This window comes from Vigna radiata, chromosome 2 (assembly GCF_000741045.1).
Source record: "Vigna radiata var. radiata cultivar VC1973A chromosome 2, Vradiata_ver6, whole genome shotgun sequence".
Lineage (NCBI taxonomy): Eukaryota > Viridiplantae > Streptophyta > Magnoliopsida > Fabales > Fabaceae > Vigna > Vigna radiata.
The window spans coordinates 10,914,928-10,932,610 of NC_028352.1; the positions used below are offsets into that span (position 1 = coordinate 10,914,928).

The 17,683-nt window shown below is 29.8% G+C and overlaps 2 protein-coding genes across 2 annotated transcripts in view; both read left to right on the forward strand.

Moving 5' to 3' along the window:
- Positions 1-821, forward strand: part of LOC106780269 (aquaporin NIP6-1-like) — a 1,633-nt gene extending 812 nt beyond the window's left edge. The window contains exons 3-4 of the mRNA XM_014668544.2: positions 213-274; positions 638-821. Of these exons, the coding sequence (XP_014524030.1) occupies positions 213-274; positions 638-821 (246 nt within the window). The remainder of the gene's footprint in view (positions 1-212; positions 275-637) is intronic.
- A 13,798-nt stretch (positions 822-14,619) lies between these two features.
- Positions 14,620-17,362, forward strand: LOC106755834 (ethylene-responsive transcription factor ERF054-like). The gene has a single exon (XM_014638051.2). It carries the CDS (start codon positions 15,388-15,390, stop codon positions 16,660-16,662), a length of 1,275 nt encoding a protein of 424 aa, XP_014493537.1. The 5' UTR covers positions 14,620-15,387; the 3' UTR covers positions 16,663-17,362.
- The last annotated feature ends 321 nt before the right edge of the window (positions 17,363-17,683 follow it).

Genomic DNA, 17,683 nt, shown 5'->3' on the forward strand with positions numbered 1-17,683 from the left:
TATATATATACATATACATATATAGATATATATATACATATACATATATAGATATATATATACATATACATATATATATATATACATATATATATATATATATATATATATATATATATATATATATATATATATATATATATATATATATATATATATATATGGATTTCATCCATGTGCAACATCTAAGTCTGTGATCGATATAATTGCAGGTGCGAAAACTTGCAGGAATTGCGCTAGGAGACACTGTGATGCTCAATATACTTATAACAGGGTATATCACTGTTTATGTTTCTGAAAGTGATGGTTTATATGAAGTCTTCATTCATTATATTCATTTTTCTCAATTTTACTAACTCGATATATTGGTTAAGACAGTATAATTTTATATAGTTCACTAAATTTATTTATGTATATCTCATGTGATTTATATAATGTTAAAAACTAAATAAAAATGAGAATTTTAAGATAAAATTTAATCAAATAGCTTCTTACAAAATTAAAAATTAAATTATAATTTTGAAAGAACAAGCAATGATTCACATCAATTATGAGAAATAGTTAATTTTAGTAGAATTGTTTAAAATTGCTCATATAAAGTGGAGTTTGTTTAAATATACTTAAACTTGAATTGTAGGCCAGTATCAGTATCAGGGGGCTCAATGAACCTAGTGAGAACACTAGGTCTTGCCATCGCCACAAATAATTATAAAGATATATGGATTTATATGATAGCTCCCGTACTCGGAGCTTTAGCCAGTGCATGTACCTATACTGCAGTGAAACTGCCCAAAGAATGTGAAAGCAAAAGCTTCAATTAGTTTTATATGACTTGTCTCTATTGTCATAAGTCATCATTCCATCTAAAGATCGAACTTGGACACTACAACATGGATGATAAGATTCAGATGATAATATATAAATTTTATTCTCTTTTGGTGTGTTTGGTTGGAGGTTGCCATTTATTTCATAGAGGAACATGTTTGCCTTTGCATACTGATTTACGATTGTGTATTTTGCTCTTAAATAGCTTATACATATTTTCTCTTCATGGGGAATGTGTGACAGATGAATATTTAGTGGAAAACTATAGTCAGTTAGAAGCATTTTTCTCTCATGTTTCTGATAGAGGTCATATATGCAAAAGAAGCTTAAATTCATATGAAGCAAGATAACAATTGGAGTTGAATTTATCCTTGCCTTAAAACTTGAAATCAATTCTTGAGAAGCTTGATCAATGATTCTAATCTTAAGAATAAGAACAAGTGTAAGATCTAGGAAGTCAGTACAAAGACTATAAAATTCAATCTAGCCTAATAGAATAACAAGAACATAACTATGAATGGAAAATGATTAGATTATAATTGAACCGAAAATTATAGAGCATAAGAATATGAACCGAAATTAAAAGATAAAAAGTGAAGAATACTTAGATGCTGGAAGAAGCAAGGCCCCTTATATGAATTTGAAGTTCTACCGTCATCTTAAAGATAATAATAATCACTTGTACTCCTAGAAATCAAGAAACTCATGGATGAGAATTAATCTCAGGACATGATTGAAACTTTAAATTTAGGCTCAGTTACAATCTAAACTACAATTACTATTTGAACATTGATATTACAAAGAAATTAGAGGACTTGGATACTATGCTTTACAAGTCTAGGAAGTATAAAATAAAGAAAATGAAGAACTATTTTAATGAGCAAAAGTATTTTCTCTTGTTATGTTTCTTATAAATCTTCTTGGAATTATGTATTCTTGTTTTTTTTATTCATTTTTAATCATTCAATCATCATATTTGTACAAAGAGACTATCAAAGTTATAAAACAAATCCCTGCTGCTTGAGATATCAATTTTACTATATATGATAGGTCAATGATTTCAATAAAGTCTTCTAACACTTTAAGGAGCTTATAACATTTTAGGATTGTTTATTGACTTTGTGTTTTACGTAATTTGTATTATTTTCTTATTACATGTTTTCAAATTTAGTTTAAAACTAATATTTAATGAAAAATACTTTCATTGTTTTTAATGTCATGATAAAAGTGTAGGAATGGGGTTTAGCATGTCAGCAACATGCTAATTGATGTGTTAGTGGGAAAATTTTGTTAAAATCATTCGCACCTTGCAAGATGGTAATTTTACATTCCAGGGTACTGGGCAAGCTGAACTTATTGAGGGTGAGATCAGTTTGATATTGTGATTTACCATGCTCAATCATGGGATCATCATCAGAGTGCATCCAAAATGATCCTTTCTTTATCCTATTGTCAAATGTTTCTTGCTATTCACTGTCTTATCTCCTTTGAAAATCACCGAATTCTATCATTGAATTTCCATCTTATACATATTTTCTCCTCATAGACAATTTGTGGCAAATGGATATTTAGTGGAAAATTATAGTACTATTAGTATAACTTTTCTCTTATATTTTTTATACAATTCATATATGGAAAGGAAGATTAAATTTATATGAAACAAGATAACTGCGGGAGTTGAATCTATATATTCTTGCCTTAAAACTTGGAATCAATTCTTAAGAGGCTTGAATGAATGATTCTAATCATAAGAATAGGAGCAAGTGTAGGATCTACGATTCAAGTTAGCATAATCTAATCATTAAGAAGAACATAACTATGGACGAAAATTGATTATAATATTATTGAACCAAAAATTATAGAACATAAGAACATGAACACAAATTAAAAGATAAAAGTTGGAGAGTAGTTAGATTGTGGAAGAACGCCCGCTACTTGAATTTGAAGTTCCACTTTCATCTTCAAGATAAGCACAAAGGAATAATAACCACTTGGACTTTTAAAAATCAAGATAAAACTCATGAATGAGAATTACTCTCACAAGTGTTTGCTTCAAATTCTTTTCATTTTTCATATATTTCAAAAGTCATTTACAAAGAGAGAGAACTAGTATATTTAGCCACCCATGCTAGCCTTGACCAAAATTACTGTAGAAAAGTGAGAGAAAAATTAACAAAATTATTTTAAAACATATTGATCTAGATCAATGGTAAGATTATTTTCATACTTTTTATGTTTTTACACTTCCCATACTTGCATAATGTCTTGTTCCTGTCGGATTTAATGCTACTATATAGACATGATTGAAAATTTAATTTAGACCAAGTTTCAATCTAAACTTCCATTACTATTTGCAGTATGATATTAAGAAAAAAAAACATGGATATTAACGTTTTACAAGTCCAAGAAGTATAAAATAAAATAAAAAATAAAGAACTATTTTTAATTTATTTTATTATGCAAATAGAAAAAGAAAAATAAAAATAAAATAATAAATATAAAAGGGAAGGAAAGATTAATGGTTTAATGTGTCAAAAATGTATCTGATGGAAACGAGATTTCAGAAAAACATGCCTGATTATATATGGATAAGTTATTTTATTCAAAGTAGTTGTTATAAGATTATTAATCAAATTCAATGTTTATTTATCTTTGCAATTTTTTTATTTTTACATTTAAACTATATTGAATTTGATTTTTACAATTTTCACTTTGTGTAATTTTTATATAGCATCATATAATAAAATATTAATTAATTTAAATTATAATATATTTTTGAATATCAATTAAATAAAAAGTTAAAATTTCACAAATATTAAAAGTAGTATCATAATTGATTATTTTATAAAAAGAAAATTAAAAGATAATAAAATGATATATTAAAAAATAAGAAATATGAGTGAAAAAAAATTAAATAAATTACAAGTAAGNTCAAGTGGATTGTAACTTATAAGGTAAACATAAGCTACTCTATTTATTAAATAATGATATGGTTTTTAAATTACGTTGTAAGCTATTAGTTTATTGATAGCATAGTCTGTTTTAGCATTTTAATAGCATAATCTGGAATTTTTACTTTTTTTCTAAATAAAAAGTTTATCTGATTATATAAGCTAAAAAGTATTTTTAATTTTCATATTATAGTTTAAAAATTTAAATCAACAGGACATTAAAAAAATTCATATTTATAAGACACTAAAAGAAAGTACGGAGGTGATAGAGAAAATAACCATTTTATAAAAGTCACATGTCACTGATTATAAGCTTCTCCGTAACATGTTTCAATTAGTTTACTATTTTATAAGCTTCTCTGGTTATTGTATCCCAGTTCATTATATCCTTACTCTTTTCAATTAAGAACTCTGATGTTCCAAGTCCCTGTAGTAGGTTAAGCACTACTAACACTAACGTTGATCTTTCAAATTAGTACAGGGAAATTCAAATACACCTCCCAATTTTTAAAACTTGATATCAATGTTGTGTTTGTTTGAAGTGAAAATACTATTTACAAATATTGGCAAAGAAGGATATTTGAGGGTGAGTATTATGTTTGGATTTGTGTATTTAAAAGTGAGAGATGGTGAGGTTTTGCAAGATGGGATATTTTTGAATCTCTATTGAATCCAACTTATTTGAGGGTGAAAAGTTGAAAAATATTTTTTAATCCTCGCCTTTTCTTGACATGCATTCATCTAATGAAGGAGAGGAACCGATTCTCTTGAGATGAAACCTATTCCATCATGCATTCAACACAGACAATAATTGATTCTCATGATGGCATAACCGATTCCAACCAAGCATATATAATCGTTTCCAACAAACAACATAATCGATTCACACAAAGAGGAAACTAATTCTAAAAGCTTGTAATTGATTCCATGAGGCATTCCAGTGGCTTGGAATCGATTCCTTAATGTGATGGAACTGATTCCTTGATGCGATGTAAATGATTCCGATTGTATTTCATTGACTTCTTGTTTGTTGGTGTTGTATCCATGATGGAAGGGCTGAATTGGAGTTGACAATCGTGTATGTTGTGAAGTTGAATTCATGTGATGGTACTGACCTCATGGTGGATATAATATGTGGTTGATGTAGGTGATGGAGCATGTGATCATTCAAGAAAAATTTGATAATCTTTATTTTATGTTTATTATAACATTTTTATAATCTATCATATAAGTCAAATCATTCACAAACTTTATTTCTAAAACTACTCACTATCATCTTCAATACTCTTAAAAAATATAACACACACTTTACTCTCAAATTTATTTACTTACTTTTCTTCAAATTCGTCTTAAAGAATGAACACACCTAAAAAAGTATCCCAAATTTTAAAACTAATAATGTAAATTCAAAAACTTATTTTACTCTTTTTCCCTTTTAGGTCTCTTATTATGTAATATTTTTATTCTCTAGTGTTTTTTTAATCAATCGATTAATTGATCAAAGCAGGTGGTTGAGCAACTACCTTGAGAAACTTACGTGCTTGAGTTGTAAAAAGGAGACAATATATTTCTTTTCCTGCTCCTAGCTAGCACAAGAAAGTTGGTCCTACATAAATGTCCTATATAGTTTTTGGTCCCCTAGTGCCCCAAAAGAAATCATAGTTTTTTAAATTTGACATAAAATAATAATATAGCCTTTGTACTTCCCTCATAGGTTTTTTCCTCTTCCAAACTTGTTTTTTGTTTTTTATAATTGCAAAAATGCATTAGGAATTCGCAATGAATAAATAAGTTTGTACACTGAAACTCCCTCCTTTTCAATATGCACCAACTTGAGATGCTTTTATAAAAAACTGATCTGACTTTTGTTTCGTCATTTTATGACAGTAATAGCACTAATTTTCCTCAAGATAAATAGTATACTAATATTAAACCAATATGATGTGACCTCCAAAATGAAAAAAAAAAAAGTCCACTATATCACCTCTTTTTCTCTCATATAAGAAAGTCGTTGCATTGCATGGAAAATTTTAAATGTATGCAAAAACACTGGCAAAACAAAAGGCCATCATATATATTTTATAATATTTATGCTGTTGGTAAATTTTAGGTTTAAATCTCTTTTGGTCCCTAAGTTATAAGTGGAGATTCAATTTAGTTCCCGTTTTTAATCTTTGGTTCCTAAGTTATAAAAAATGTATTAAATGAGTCATTTTTTGACTTGAAATACTGTTTTTGGTTGTTTCTTAACAACTGCTACATCTTTAAATTACTCTGATTTGTTTCTTAATAATAACAACACTTTAGATTGTTCTTTGTACTTTGACCATGAACATAAAAAATGACTCATTTGATACATTTTTTATAACTTAGGAACCAAAGGCTTACATTTTTAAAAGCGGAGACTAAACTGAACATCCGCTCATAACTTAGGGACAAAAAAAATGTTTAAACCTAAATTTTAATAAGATCTTATTTATTTAATGGATATTGAAAAATAAAAGCAGCATTTTGATGAGTTCGTATAATTTTCTTTAAAGAAGGTATCATCATATAATACTACTTAGATATATTTGGTTATCCCATTTCAAATGAATTTCAATTAATATTAATCTGTACTTTATTTCATTTAAAAAAATTAAATTATACTTTTTTATGTATTCACATTAAATAATCTATTTTTAGTCATTGTTAAGAAAAACAATATATCTACAGTTAAACTTAATAGATAATCATAAAATACTCACACAACTACATACCTTTATCCTAAACCAGGAAGTATAGTTTTTCAATTTCTTCGAACATAACCATTTTTTTTCCCAATAATTCTGTGTGAACTGCCATCATGATGAGATTTGACATGCCTGCAATTGAGGGACTAGAAAGCAAGGAATAAGATTTGATTGATAGAAGGTGTTGTGAAGAAACTTAGAAGGGAATGGTCTCAAAAGTAAGATATTAAACAGACGAGTGGTATAATTGTGTGACATAGTAATGGATGTTTTGTCTTTCCATCTCAGTCGAACTGTTGGACATGTCATAGATAGTGCCCCCATTTGGATTCTCCGACATAATCACCATGCAGTGTGTTCCTAAATTAGCGTAGACAGCACAGAAACCCATACAAGAGAAGTAGGTAAACTGTGATTAGTCATTGGGTCAAAGAAAGAGACCCCTATCTTTCTTGCATCACCCTAAAATAATAATAATATACTCTCACAAACCCAACATAATCTTCTATCTGTCTAACTAGATGTCATTCAATCCACAATCTACATCTTCCAGCCACGTGTCCATGTTTCACTTCTCCAACTTTATCTTATTTTTCTTTAAATCCTACATATTACATGAAAAAAAAAAAGATAGGTTTCTTCCTTTGTTAGCAAAAACTAAGGTTGATTATGTCTTATATTTTTTTTTCTGAAATTTTTTAAATGAGTATTAATATGTATTTGTGTACACGATTCCTAATATGTGAAAACTTTCATGGAACAGGTTAATATTCATATCAGAAACTTCGGAAAAAATATAGATCATAATTAACCATAGTTTTTACTAACAAAGTAAGAAATCTCGTTTTCTTGTGTTTATTTATCTGGATGGTGGAATTTAACTTTTAATTGTAATGGAGACTGTTGTTGCTCATTCAAAATTATGTTATGATTCTTCTATGAAATCACGTGAAGTTAATTAAACAACAATTTTTATGAAGAAGTCCTCAAGGGATTTGAAGAGCTAAGAAAGACAGGCTTTGGCATTTGTGTACACAGTTTATGGAATTTAGGTGTTAATTTTATATTCCTCTTTCATATCTATTTCATTGTAGTCTACAGTACTTGTTCCGTTGTTATAATGAAGGAAGTTTGTTCTATAAAATTGATAAAATTATAGGATTTGTTCTCATATTGATAAAATTTCATGTCTACGATGTATAAAAATTAAAGAATTAAATCTTTAAAATTAAGGGCCCTTCCAAAGGAAATCAGTCAATAGGGGAGATATTCATTTTAAGAATTTTTCTTCTTAAATAATATTCTATTTTTGGAAGATTTTGATTTTGTTTTTAACAATTTTTTAAATGAATTGGAACAACCCAATTGTCCCATTTAATTACATTCTTTTTGCCGATTAAAAAAACAAGAGATAATCTGACTTAACTTTGAAACTAGACCTCCTACAATTTTAATAGAATTAATATTATCAATTGATTGATAAGATACTAATTATTTTTTAGTTTAAAAATAACTATTAAACTAGTAAACAAGATTATTATATTTTTTATTGGATACAAGGAAAAAATTTATTTTATATATGTATGTATAGTTTTTGAACTAAAATTAGTGAATTTCATCCCTATGAAAATAATTTTGGATAATTCTTAAATCAATTCCCATGATAAAATATTTATAATCAATCACTCCTTTTTTATTAACGCATCAAACATCTTTCAAACATAAAAACACATTATTATTATTATTATTATTATAATCCTAAAAGAGTTTTCATGGGAAAAGCATGAAAATTGAGGAGATAGAAGCAAGTAAAATAAAAGTGATGAGAATAGAGAGAAATATGATTATATAGTAAAAAGAAGAAAATGATAGAGATTTAGAGTGGAGCCCACGCGTGCGGATTATCGCCGACCTGTTTTTGAGGGACATCCTTGTGGTGGTTACTTTGTAACGACAACCATATCTCAGAGCTTATTGTTTGAAACTCTTTGCATGGCACCGAAAGTGAAAAGATGGAGCATTACGTGGATCCTTTACCAGACACAAAAAATTCCACTGTCTTACCTCACACACTCTAACGTTAACCCACTTCAAATCTTATTCGAAAACAAATACAAAATAAACTCTTTCTTTGCTAATCTATTCTTCTTGCTTTTCTTTCACTTTGACCACTTCAAAATTTCTCATTTTCAACAGACATGCTTGCAGGATTCATTTTTATAATGCGAAATAAGTTTAGAGATTTGGGTCTTTCTTGTTTGTCTTCTTCAAAGTTGTTTTTGATAGAAACAGCAGCGACCATGTTTTTAATCAGTTTAGTCAATTTGATAAGTATATGTGATCAAACACCAGAAATAATTAAATAAATTGGAATCAGTATTATAGTAGTTAATCATCTAGAATCAGGAGAAATGAAGTTATTTTGTTGATCAGATTAAAGTAATTAATCATGTAATTGCTTGCATTTGTTAACCGACCTTTCGCATTATTTTATTCTCTTTTTTTCTTATCTGCCATTATTCTTGCAAGGTGTATCATTTGAAGATAGGGAGGATGACTGCATAGTTTTTTTTTTTTTCAATATGTAAGTAAAGCATTGGTACATTAACAGATGGCTGTATGTAAACGAAGAGAAAAGAATTGATATTTATGTAGAGAAGGGAGAGAAACAGAACAAAATAGAAAGGCATTACAGACGTTGGTGTAGCTTTGGTTTAACATGCCCCTTTGAACTTAGGATCCAAAACCTTAAGTCTATTACGAAATGCGAGAAAAAATTGTCCAGAAATTGGTGAAAGCGTGAGCTACTTGAAACTGAGCCGGAAGATGTTGAACATGAATGAGCTTTTTATAGACTTGATTACGAATGTAGTGGAGATCTAGCTCGAAGTTTTTTGTTCTAGAACGCATGATAGGTTGGATTGTGTTGGAGTCCAAACAAAGTCCCACGTTGAGTGAAAGAAGAACTGGTCAAGGGTTTATATACACGTAGATATCTCGATGGTAAGAAGAATGGAGATCTATTTATCTGCCAATCCTCCCCCAACAGATTGGCGGTAAGGAGAACTGTCCATTGGTTATCAGTATACACCGTCGGAGGAAGAGGAGAGACATGCAATTCACCTCGCTGACAACAGAAGTAATACTTCAACATTATACCCATGTGCTGCTACGACCAAGTATTTTATTGGAGAACCATATAAAAAAGAAAAAAAAACTGAATTTTTCAACAGCCAACATTTGTCAAAAATTATAAAAATTTGTGAAAAATTATTATTTTTCTGATGAATTGAGATTTGTAGATAACAGTATTCTCAATAAAATTTATCAAAATTAATTTCTAACAAATATTAAATATCGACGGATAATATTCATAGATAAGTATATATAATAAGGTACAAGATATACAATGCTAACTAACTTTTGACAAGTTACTCTCTTCAATAAATTTGTTCATGAATTTTGTTAAACTAAATAAATTTTAAATAAACTATGGATTCTTAAAACATCTCTCATAATGTTTCTTATAAATAACATAATAATATTCATGTTTCATTTTAAATGAAATTTATTATATGTCAAAATAATTTCTAACTTGTGAACCAACTCAATTCACCATGAATTTTAATCAAAGTAGTTTAGAAAAATTTTAATTTTTTAAAATTCAAGTAAAATTAGACTTGACTCACTTAACCAACAGTTTAAATAGTTTCAAGTTGGATTGTAGATAGATTGTCTTGCAATTCACTAATAACAATCCTTTATTAGTTTTTTTTACTATTTTTCACAAGTTTTCTATTATAATTATTTATCATTGTTGACAAATTGATCTTTTTAAATATCATAATGTTGTTCAATAATATTTACCTATTTTGGATTTTAATTTATTTATTTATAAAATTATGTAGGTTGATATTTTAATTTTAACTATTATCTTTATAATAATATTTAGTAAAATAAAGAAACATTTTCATTATATTGCTATAAAAAATGAGTTTAATCAATCTAATTTGATTATACTATGATAGATATATATACATAAAAAATAAATTGAAAGAATAAAACATGTTTAAGAGTATCAACTCACCAACTTATCAATCGGTAAAGAATTGAGTTAGATTACAAAATTTATGATTCACTAAAACATGAATTAACTCGTTTTTAATTCAATTTTAATAATTTAATCCTGGTGATCCAACTCGTGAGCTCTCACATCCTATATACTAGTTACTCATTTGAAGCTTTTTAAAATTTTGTTCCAATAGTAGTTATTATAATACTCACATTGTAATAAATTTTACTTACGTTCACTCTTTTCATAACTTCAAAAATAATTTAATTATTTTGTTTTCTTCTCATTTTTATTTCGAATTACCGTTTTTTTGTATAATCACCCAAATAAGTTTAACTACAATCTCTTATAAGATACAACTTTTTTTATTACACCTTTACAATGATTTCTTAAGATACAACTACAATCTCTTATAAGCACGTTCGAGATGCTTGTAATTGTAGTATAATGGTATTCGATTTACTGAAGTAGTAAAAAATGTATTATGCTTTAAATTTAAGACTTGTTATATCATGGTGGATAAATTAAGTGGAAAACAAGAATGCCGGAATTGAACAGTTAATTGTCTATGCCGGAAATCAGTAACAGGTAGTAATTGAAAGGTGATCTAATTAAAGATGTTCTGTTCCCGACACCATTGTTTCCCTGTCTACGTACCTTGAAGACACTTTGAGGGATACCCATGCATGCATGGATGCATAATCAGCACAAAAGCTGACAGACAAAACATATATACATGATTTCAACCTTCTAAGCATCACAAACACAGACACGGGGAGAGAGAGATGGAAATAAATGAAACAATATAATACATCTTTTTCTTCTTTTTTTCCTTTTTCCTTTTCATTTATTTACGTTCAGTATATTAAGTGGTGGGGGACGATAATTCCAGAAAAGAAGACACCCAAACACGTGTCACGTAACCAATAATCAATTTCATAAATTTCTAATTTGGAGTTTATTATAAAAACGGACCTAAATTAATTAATTGCTTCAATTAAATTAGTTTTTTTTTGGTAAACATGCTTCTTTTATTAATTTATATCTTATAAGTTTGCCAATATTTCCTTCTACTATTATCTTGTCATTTTAATACCTTTCACTTAATTCCATTTTCCTTATACGTTTACTCTATCCTCTATCATATCATATCTATATGCACGTGTCTTTTTATTTAGTTTTATATTTATTATATACTTTAAATACCTCTAATTCAGTAAATATATTATAAAAAACTATGTTTTTAACCAATAATTTGTAAGCTTAATTTTCTTTACAAATTTGAATTTAAAATTTCAGAGTTTAATTTTTATAGTAAGTGAATTGTTTTACACTGAACACCAAATAAAAATTTCAATTATTATTATTATTATTATTATAAAAGCAGTAAAATTTGACAATATACAATATGAAGATATTGTATTAGTTATCTACAACGTTTTTCCCGACATTAATAGCTAGCAATCCAGTGATTTGAAAAAGAAAAAGAATCTAAGATAAGAACATTGGAATTTAACATACAAGTTTCAGAGTTTAATTTTTATAGCAAATGCAATTTTTTTACACTGAACCAAATTCAATTATATAGCTTTTAAACATAATCATGACCAGAAAAGTCAACAATATTAGGTATACATAACAATATACAATATAATTTTTTTTTTATATTTTCAATTATCTAAATATAAATTCTAAATTTCACTAAAAATAACATGCAAGAATAATAAAAGTTACACTATCTATTTCCCTAAATTCTATGTACTAAAAGAAGATTTATATATATATATATATATATAAGCAGTAAAAGTTGACAATATTTTATGAAGATATTTTATTAGTTATCTACAACATTTTTCTCAATATTTATGGCTAACAAATGTACTGATCTGGAAAAGGAAAATGAATCTGAGATAAGCAGATTTTGTTGAAAAGCTCTAGTAGTTTGGTGAGGAGAGTGGTTTAATTATTGAACTTTTTAGGTTCAGTAGGGGCAAAAACTGTACCTGATTCACAAGAAGAATTAGATTGCTCTAAAATAAATAAATATATTTTAGAATATAGTTATCGATTGTAGTTAATAATTGAAAGTTTTATAGTTTGAATACATGAAATAGGTTTAATTAGTCAAATTGACTTGTTAATTTCAATATCTAGGAGAAATTATATTTATATCTTATCCTGTTATACCAAAAAATACGTATATTTTCTCTAATTTTAAAATAGATATTTGTCTATAAGATTCATATATACCTTCTTTTATTTTTAAATAAAGTTTCAATTTCGTTGTATTTTTAATAGATGTTATTCACTTCACTTGTATTTATATAGTGATTTTTTTCTTCCTTATTTACTTTAAAATATCATATTTACAAAAATCTAAACAAACAACTTATGAAAATTAAAATATCAAAATGCAAAACAAAAATCTTATAAACAAATAATTGAATAATTTAATTATCACGTGACAAAAATATCATAAAAATTTTCTAACTTCTATTAAATTATTAACTTTCACAACATTAATTGTCTAACTTGTATACATTTGTGATTCATCAATACTGAAACTAAATAGGATGCTTGGCCTTTTTTTCTATAAAAGTCAGTATAAAAATTGATTTTTTATTATTATTTTAACTGGTTGACCTTAATGAAATCAAATAAGTTGACTTTTTCACTTACCACAAAACTGTATCAACCAATAACCCTGTTTTTGTAATGGGTGAGCTTGTATCATTCAAATAAATATACGCGCATAAAGTACGAAGTTATTAAAAAAATTGAGTAACATACAAGTTTACTCTTTTCTATTTAAAGTGTATACTTTATTTTAAATAAGCAAATATTAAAAAAATATTATTTTTTTCTTCAACTAAATATTTTTCTATCTAGAACCGTTAAAATGGGTCACAATCCGCAAGCCAACCCGCGAGTTAACCGAGCTCACCACGATTTCGGACTGGGTTGGATTTGAAAAAATTGAATTTTTTTATGCGGGTCAGATTTCAACCAAGCTCATTTAAACCCGGTTCATGCGGGTTGAACCTGTGGTGGGCCGGGTTGACCCACCAACCCACCTACCTAATTTTATTTTTTAATTTATTATTTTATTTATGAAACCCTAAAAAATAAAATACTCTCTTCACTCCCTGTGTATACCAAAAAACTAACCTCTGCTCTCACAAATCACTCTCACGTAACTTGCTCTCATTTACGGTACTGTCACTCTCACTTCTTCATCACTCTCACGTAACTTGCTCTCATTTACGGTACTGTCACTCTCACTTCTTCATTGAAATTCTTCAAGGGGCAGGTTTTTTTTGTATGTTTTTTATTATTATTTTGAATTGTCTTCAGTTTAACATTATTTATTGAGAGTGAAATTTTTTTAAATTTGAATATAAAAACTTTGTAATATTTTTATTTAAAAAAATTGTAATTAAACGGGTCAGTGAGTCAACCTGTTTACACACCCGTGGTGGGTCGAGCAGGGTTGAGATTTTTCTGACTCGCTAATAAATGAGCCGGGTAGGGTTGGCTCATTAAGTGACCAACCCGTGATGGACCGAGTCAGGTCGAACCGGATTATCCGTTTTGACAGCTCTACTTCTATGCCATCCCAATACTACAAAAACTATGTCACAATTAATACTGTTTCACATATCTTTTCATTACAAAAATGAAATTCACTTAAAATAATCCATATAAAAAAGAATGAACTCAATTTTATTTAACAAGACTTATGCATAAAATATTAGAAAATAAATTTTAAGCTTAACTATATCTCATAAAATCAACTTGTAAAATAAAATTTACATCTACTTACGAATTTGTCTTATCTTTAGTCGATATGAAACTTTTAACACACATTCCTTATACCAAAGTATATATATATATAAAAAAATTAAAGTAATAAAAGTAAGCCACAATCACCATGTTATGAACTGAAATGGTATTCCCTAATTTCCAATAAATGGCCAAACAAGTTTTGAAAGAACCATAGCAAGAACAGTGAGTTATGAAATTAATATGTTTTCCCTTCTTTTGATCAAGTGTTACAGAACTGCCACATTAACATGTCTTTCCTTAAGGCAGAAGTCTCTTCTAATATGAACTACTAAATAAGATTTCATTTAATATATTTTTTAGTTCATGACAACAGGATTTTTAACAAAGAGAAACCACATTAACATGTGTTTGGTTCCATCTCATGTCACCTGTGTCGGACCCAGGGATGAATCCACTTGAGGGACACACTTTTAAAACTTTTCCCACAATGTAATATTCATATGTACATAATTAGTATCTTCTCCACAATACCATGGTTTTAAGATTCGAAATTGGATGCACCAAGTGAGAAAATCCCTGTTTGCCGCACCATGGCAGTGACAGAAACAGTTAATAACTGTTTTTTCCCTCGAACCTCACAACAGAACCAGTGAAGTGAGGTGACTCAGAAATTGATGTTGAAGCTAAAGAAGAAGCGCGTGGGACCCACTCAGGCCAACCACTGACTAGACTTGTTACTGATTCTGTCTAACTTTTGCTGCATTAACTTGAAAAAGTTTGATTTCAACCCCTTTCTGCTTTCTCCCATATAAACCCCTTCCACTCCCCTGCTTTCACCACTTGCTGCCTCCTTTCTCTCTTTCTCAACTCAAACCTTCACACTCTCCATTTTCTTTGCTTTGCTTACACACACAAGTTTTCACATTTCAAAAAGCTACCACCTTTGCCGTTTTTTATTCTGATCGGAGATTAGTTAATCACAGGCAGTATCCCAAATTCTGTCTTTTCTCCGGTGGTGGTCATGGCGAGTAACAGTGGAAAGTCCAGCAAAGAGGGTGTTGAAGAGACCCATCATCACCAAGTGTTTGGTGAAAGTGAAGGCCGGGATTCGGAGATAGAGAAGGGAAAGTGTGTGGATTTGAGCTCAGGGAGGAGACAGTGGAAGCCAGTTTTTGATGATGCTTCTATCTCACAAAGGCCTCTCAAGAAAATCCGCAGCCCCGAACACCAAAGCCCCAATCACCAACCTTCTTCATCACCTTCCTCTATGCTCTCTCTCCAACCTCCTTCATCCAGAATAGTGTTTCCTTTCGCTTTTGAAGGCTCTCAAACCCCAATGCCATCATTCCCAAACTCATTCGGAACCTCAAACTTGTCTCTTTTTCGTCCCCCTCTTCAGCCAACGCAACAAATGATATCGTTTGGGTCCCAACAGAACATGGGGTATCCACAATTCCTTTGCCCGGATTCCACCATACCAAACCAACAACAGCTCCAGCAGCAGCAGCAACAACAGCAGTATCAGCAGCAGCAGCAGCTTCTTCAGTATTGGAATGACGCACTCAATTTGAGTCCAAGAGGGAGGATGATGATGATGATGATGAACCGGTCAGGGCATGAAGGGAGACCAATGTTAAGGCCTCAAGCACAGCCTTTGAGTGCCACCAAGCTCTATAGGGGAGTGAGGCAACGCCATTGGGGCAAATGGGTCGCTGAAATTCGTCTCCCTCGCAATAGAACTCGCCTCTGGCTTGGAACCTTCGACACTGCTGAAGATGCTGCCATGGCTTATGATCGTGAAGCCTTTAAGCTTAGAGGAGAAAATGCTAAGCTCAATTTCCCTGAACTCTTCCTTAACAAAGATAAAGCAGAACCATCCACACCTGTTCCTGCTTCTTCCTCCAACGAAGGCTCAACATCAACATCAAGCCAGAACACTAAGCAACCTGAGCCAGTTCCAGAAGAGACCAACACTGAGAGCGAGGACATGCCACCAACTGAGACATTAGCAGAAGAGAATGCTGAAACTGAGGAAGGAGTTTCACAGCCTCAGGAACTGGTTTGGGGAGAGTGGTTCAATACAATTCCTGCAGGTTGGGGTCCTGGGAGTCCCGTGTGGGATGATTTGGATCACAACAACAATCTTCTTCTGCATTCACAACTTCCCTTTGTGAATCAATCTCATCAAGAGTTCCATCATGATGCCGCCGGTGCTTCTTCTCAGACACAACAAGATAACAACAACGCAGGACCAGGTTCTTCCTCTCCCTCTTGTCCCATGAGGCCCTTCTTCTGAATGGTTAAGATTAAAATTCATGTCTAAATTGAAATAGTAGATATTCAGCATTCGGATCTCTCTGATTAGTCCTTCTCTTGGTTAGTGTCGGAGAACTATAATAAAGTCTCATATTGAACAATTAAAGAAACTTTTTAAACCATATACACCTCTCCTGCTTGATTCAGCTTGAAATTATGAGTCAGTGCGAAAGTTGTAGCAGATAGAGATTCCCATTAGCTTTCTTTCTTCTCCTGAACTGATAACTACAACCTCATCAGATATTCTATCTTGGTCGGTTACTGAAGCTTCGCCACGTTCACATATGAGGACAAAACTGATAACCACATCCCACCAACTTTATTTTGTTCTTACTGGTTGCTGATATTTTGAACAGCAGCCTGTGAATCATGGATGTTAAAGGCGTACAATTTTCTTTTCCTGGAAAATTCTTCTGTGATTAGCCTTCGTATTTTAAATGGCCTTTCAGCATCAGACTCGTACTTGGTGGGGCTTACCTTGTTCCTAGTGTTGTAGTTTGTTTTCTGGTTTTGGGTTTTATTAATATCATTATTCTCTTTGCTCTTTTGTACCATTTCTTGTTGCTTTTAACTATGCATCACCAAGAAGGAAACGTTTTTGTGATTTCCTTTTTAATGCCTGTTAGTTTATTCTGCAGATTCTCCAGTTCATAGATAATTGATGTAATCTTATGCCGACTTTATCACTACACCTTCAACTCTTTCTTCTTTGGATTATATTATTTATCTTCAAATGTATATTATAGAATTATATATTATATATATTAAGATTCAAGTAATATGTTTTATACTAAAAAATCAGCCTGTATATATATTGTCGGGTCATAAATAAGTCATTTAAATTTAAGTAAACTATCCAATCAAAATTGTTTATAAGATAAGAAAAAAAAAAAAAAAAACCTACTCTTCCCATGAACATCCATGTTAGGTTACTATTATAGTTTAGATTTGCCATCATGTTCATTCATATATAAGTATAGATAAGTTATTCGCAATGGGGT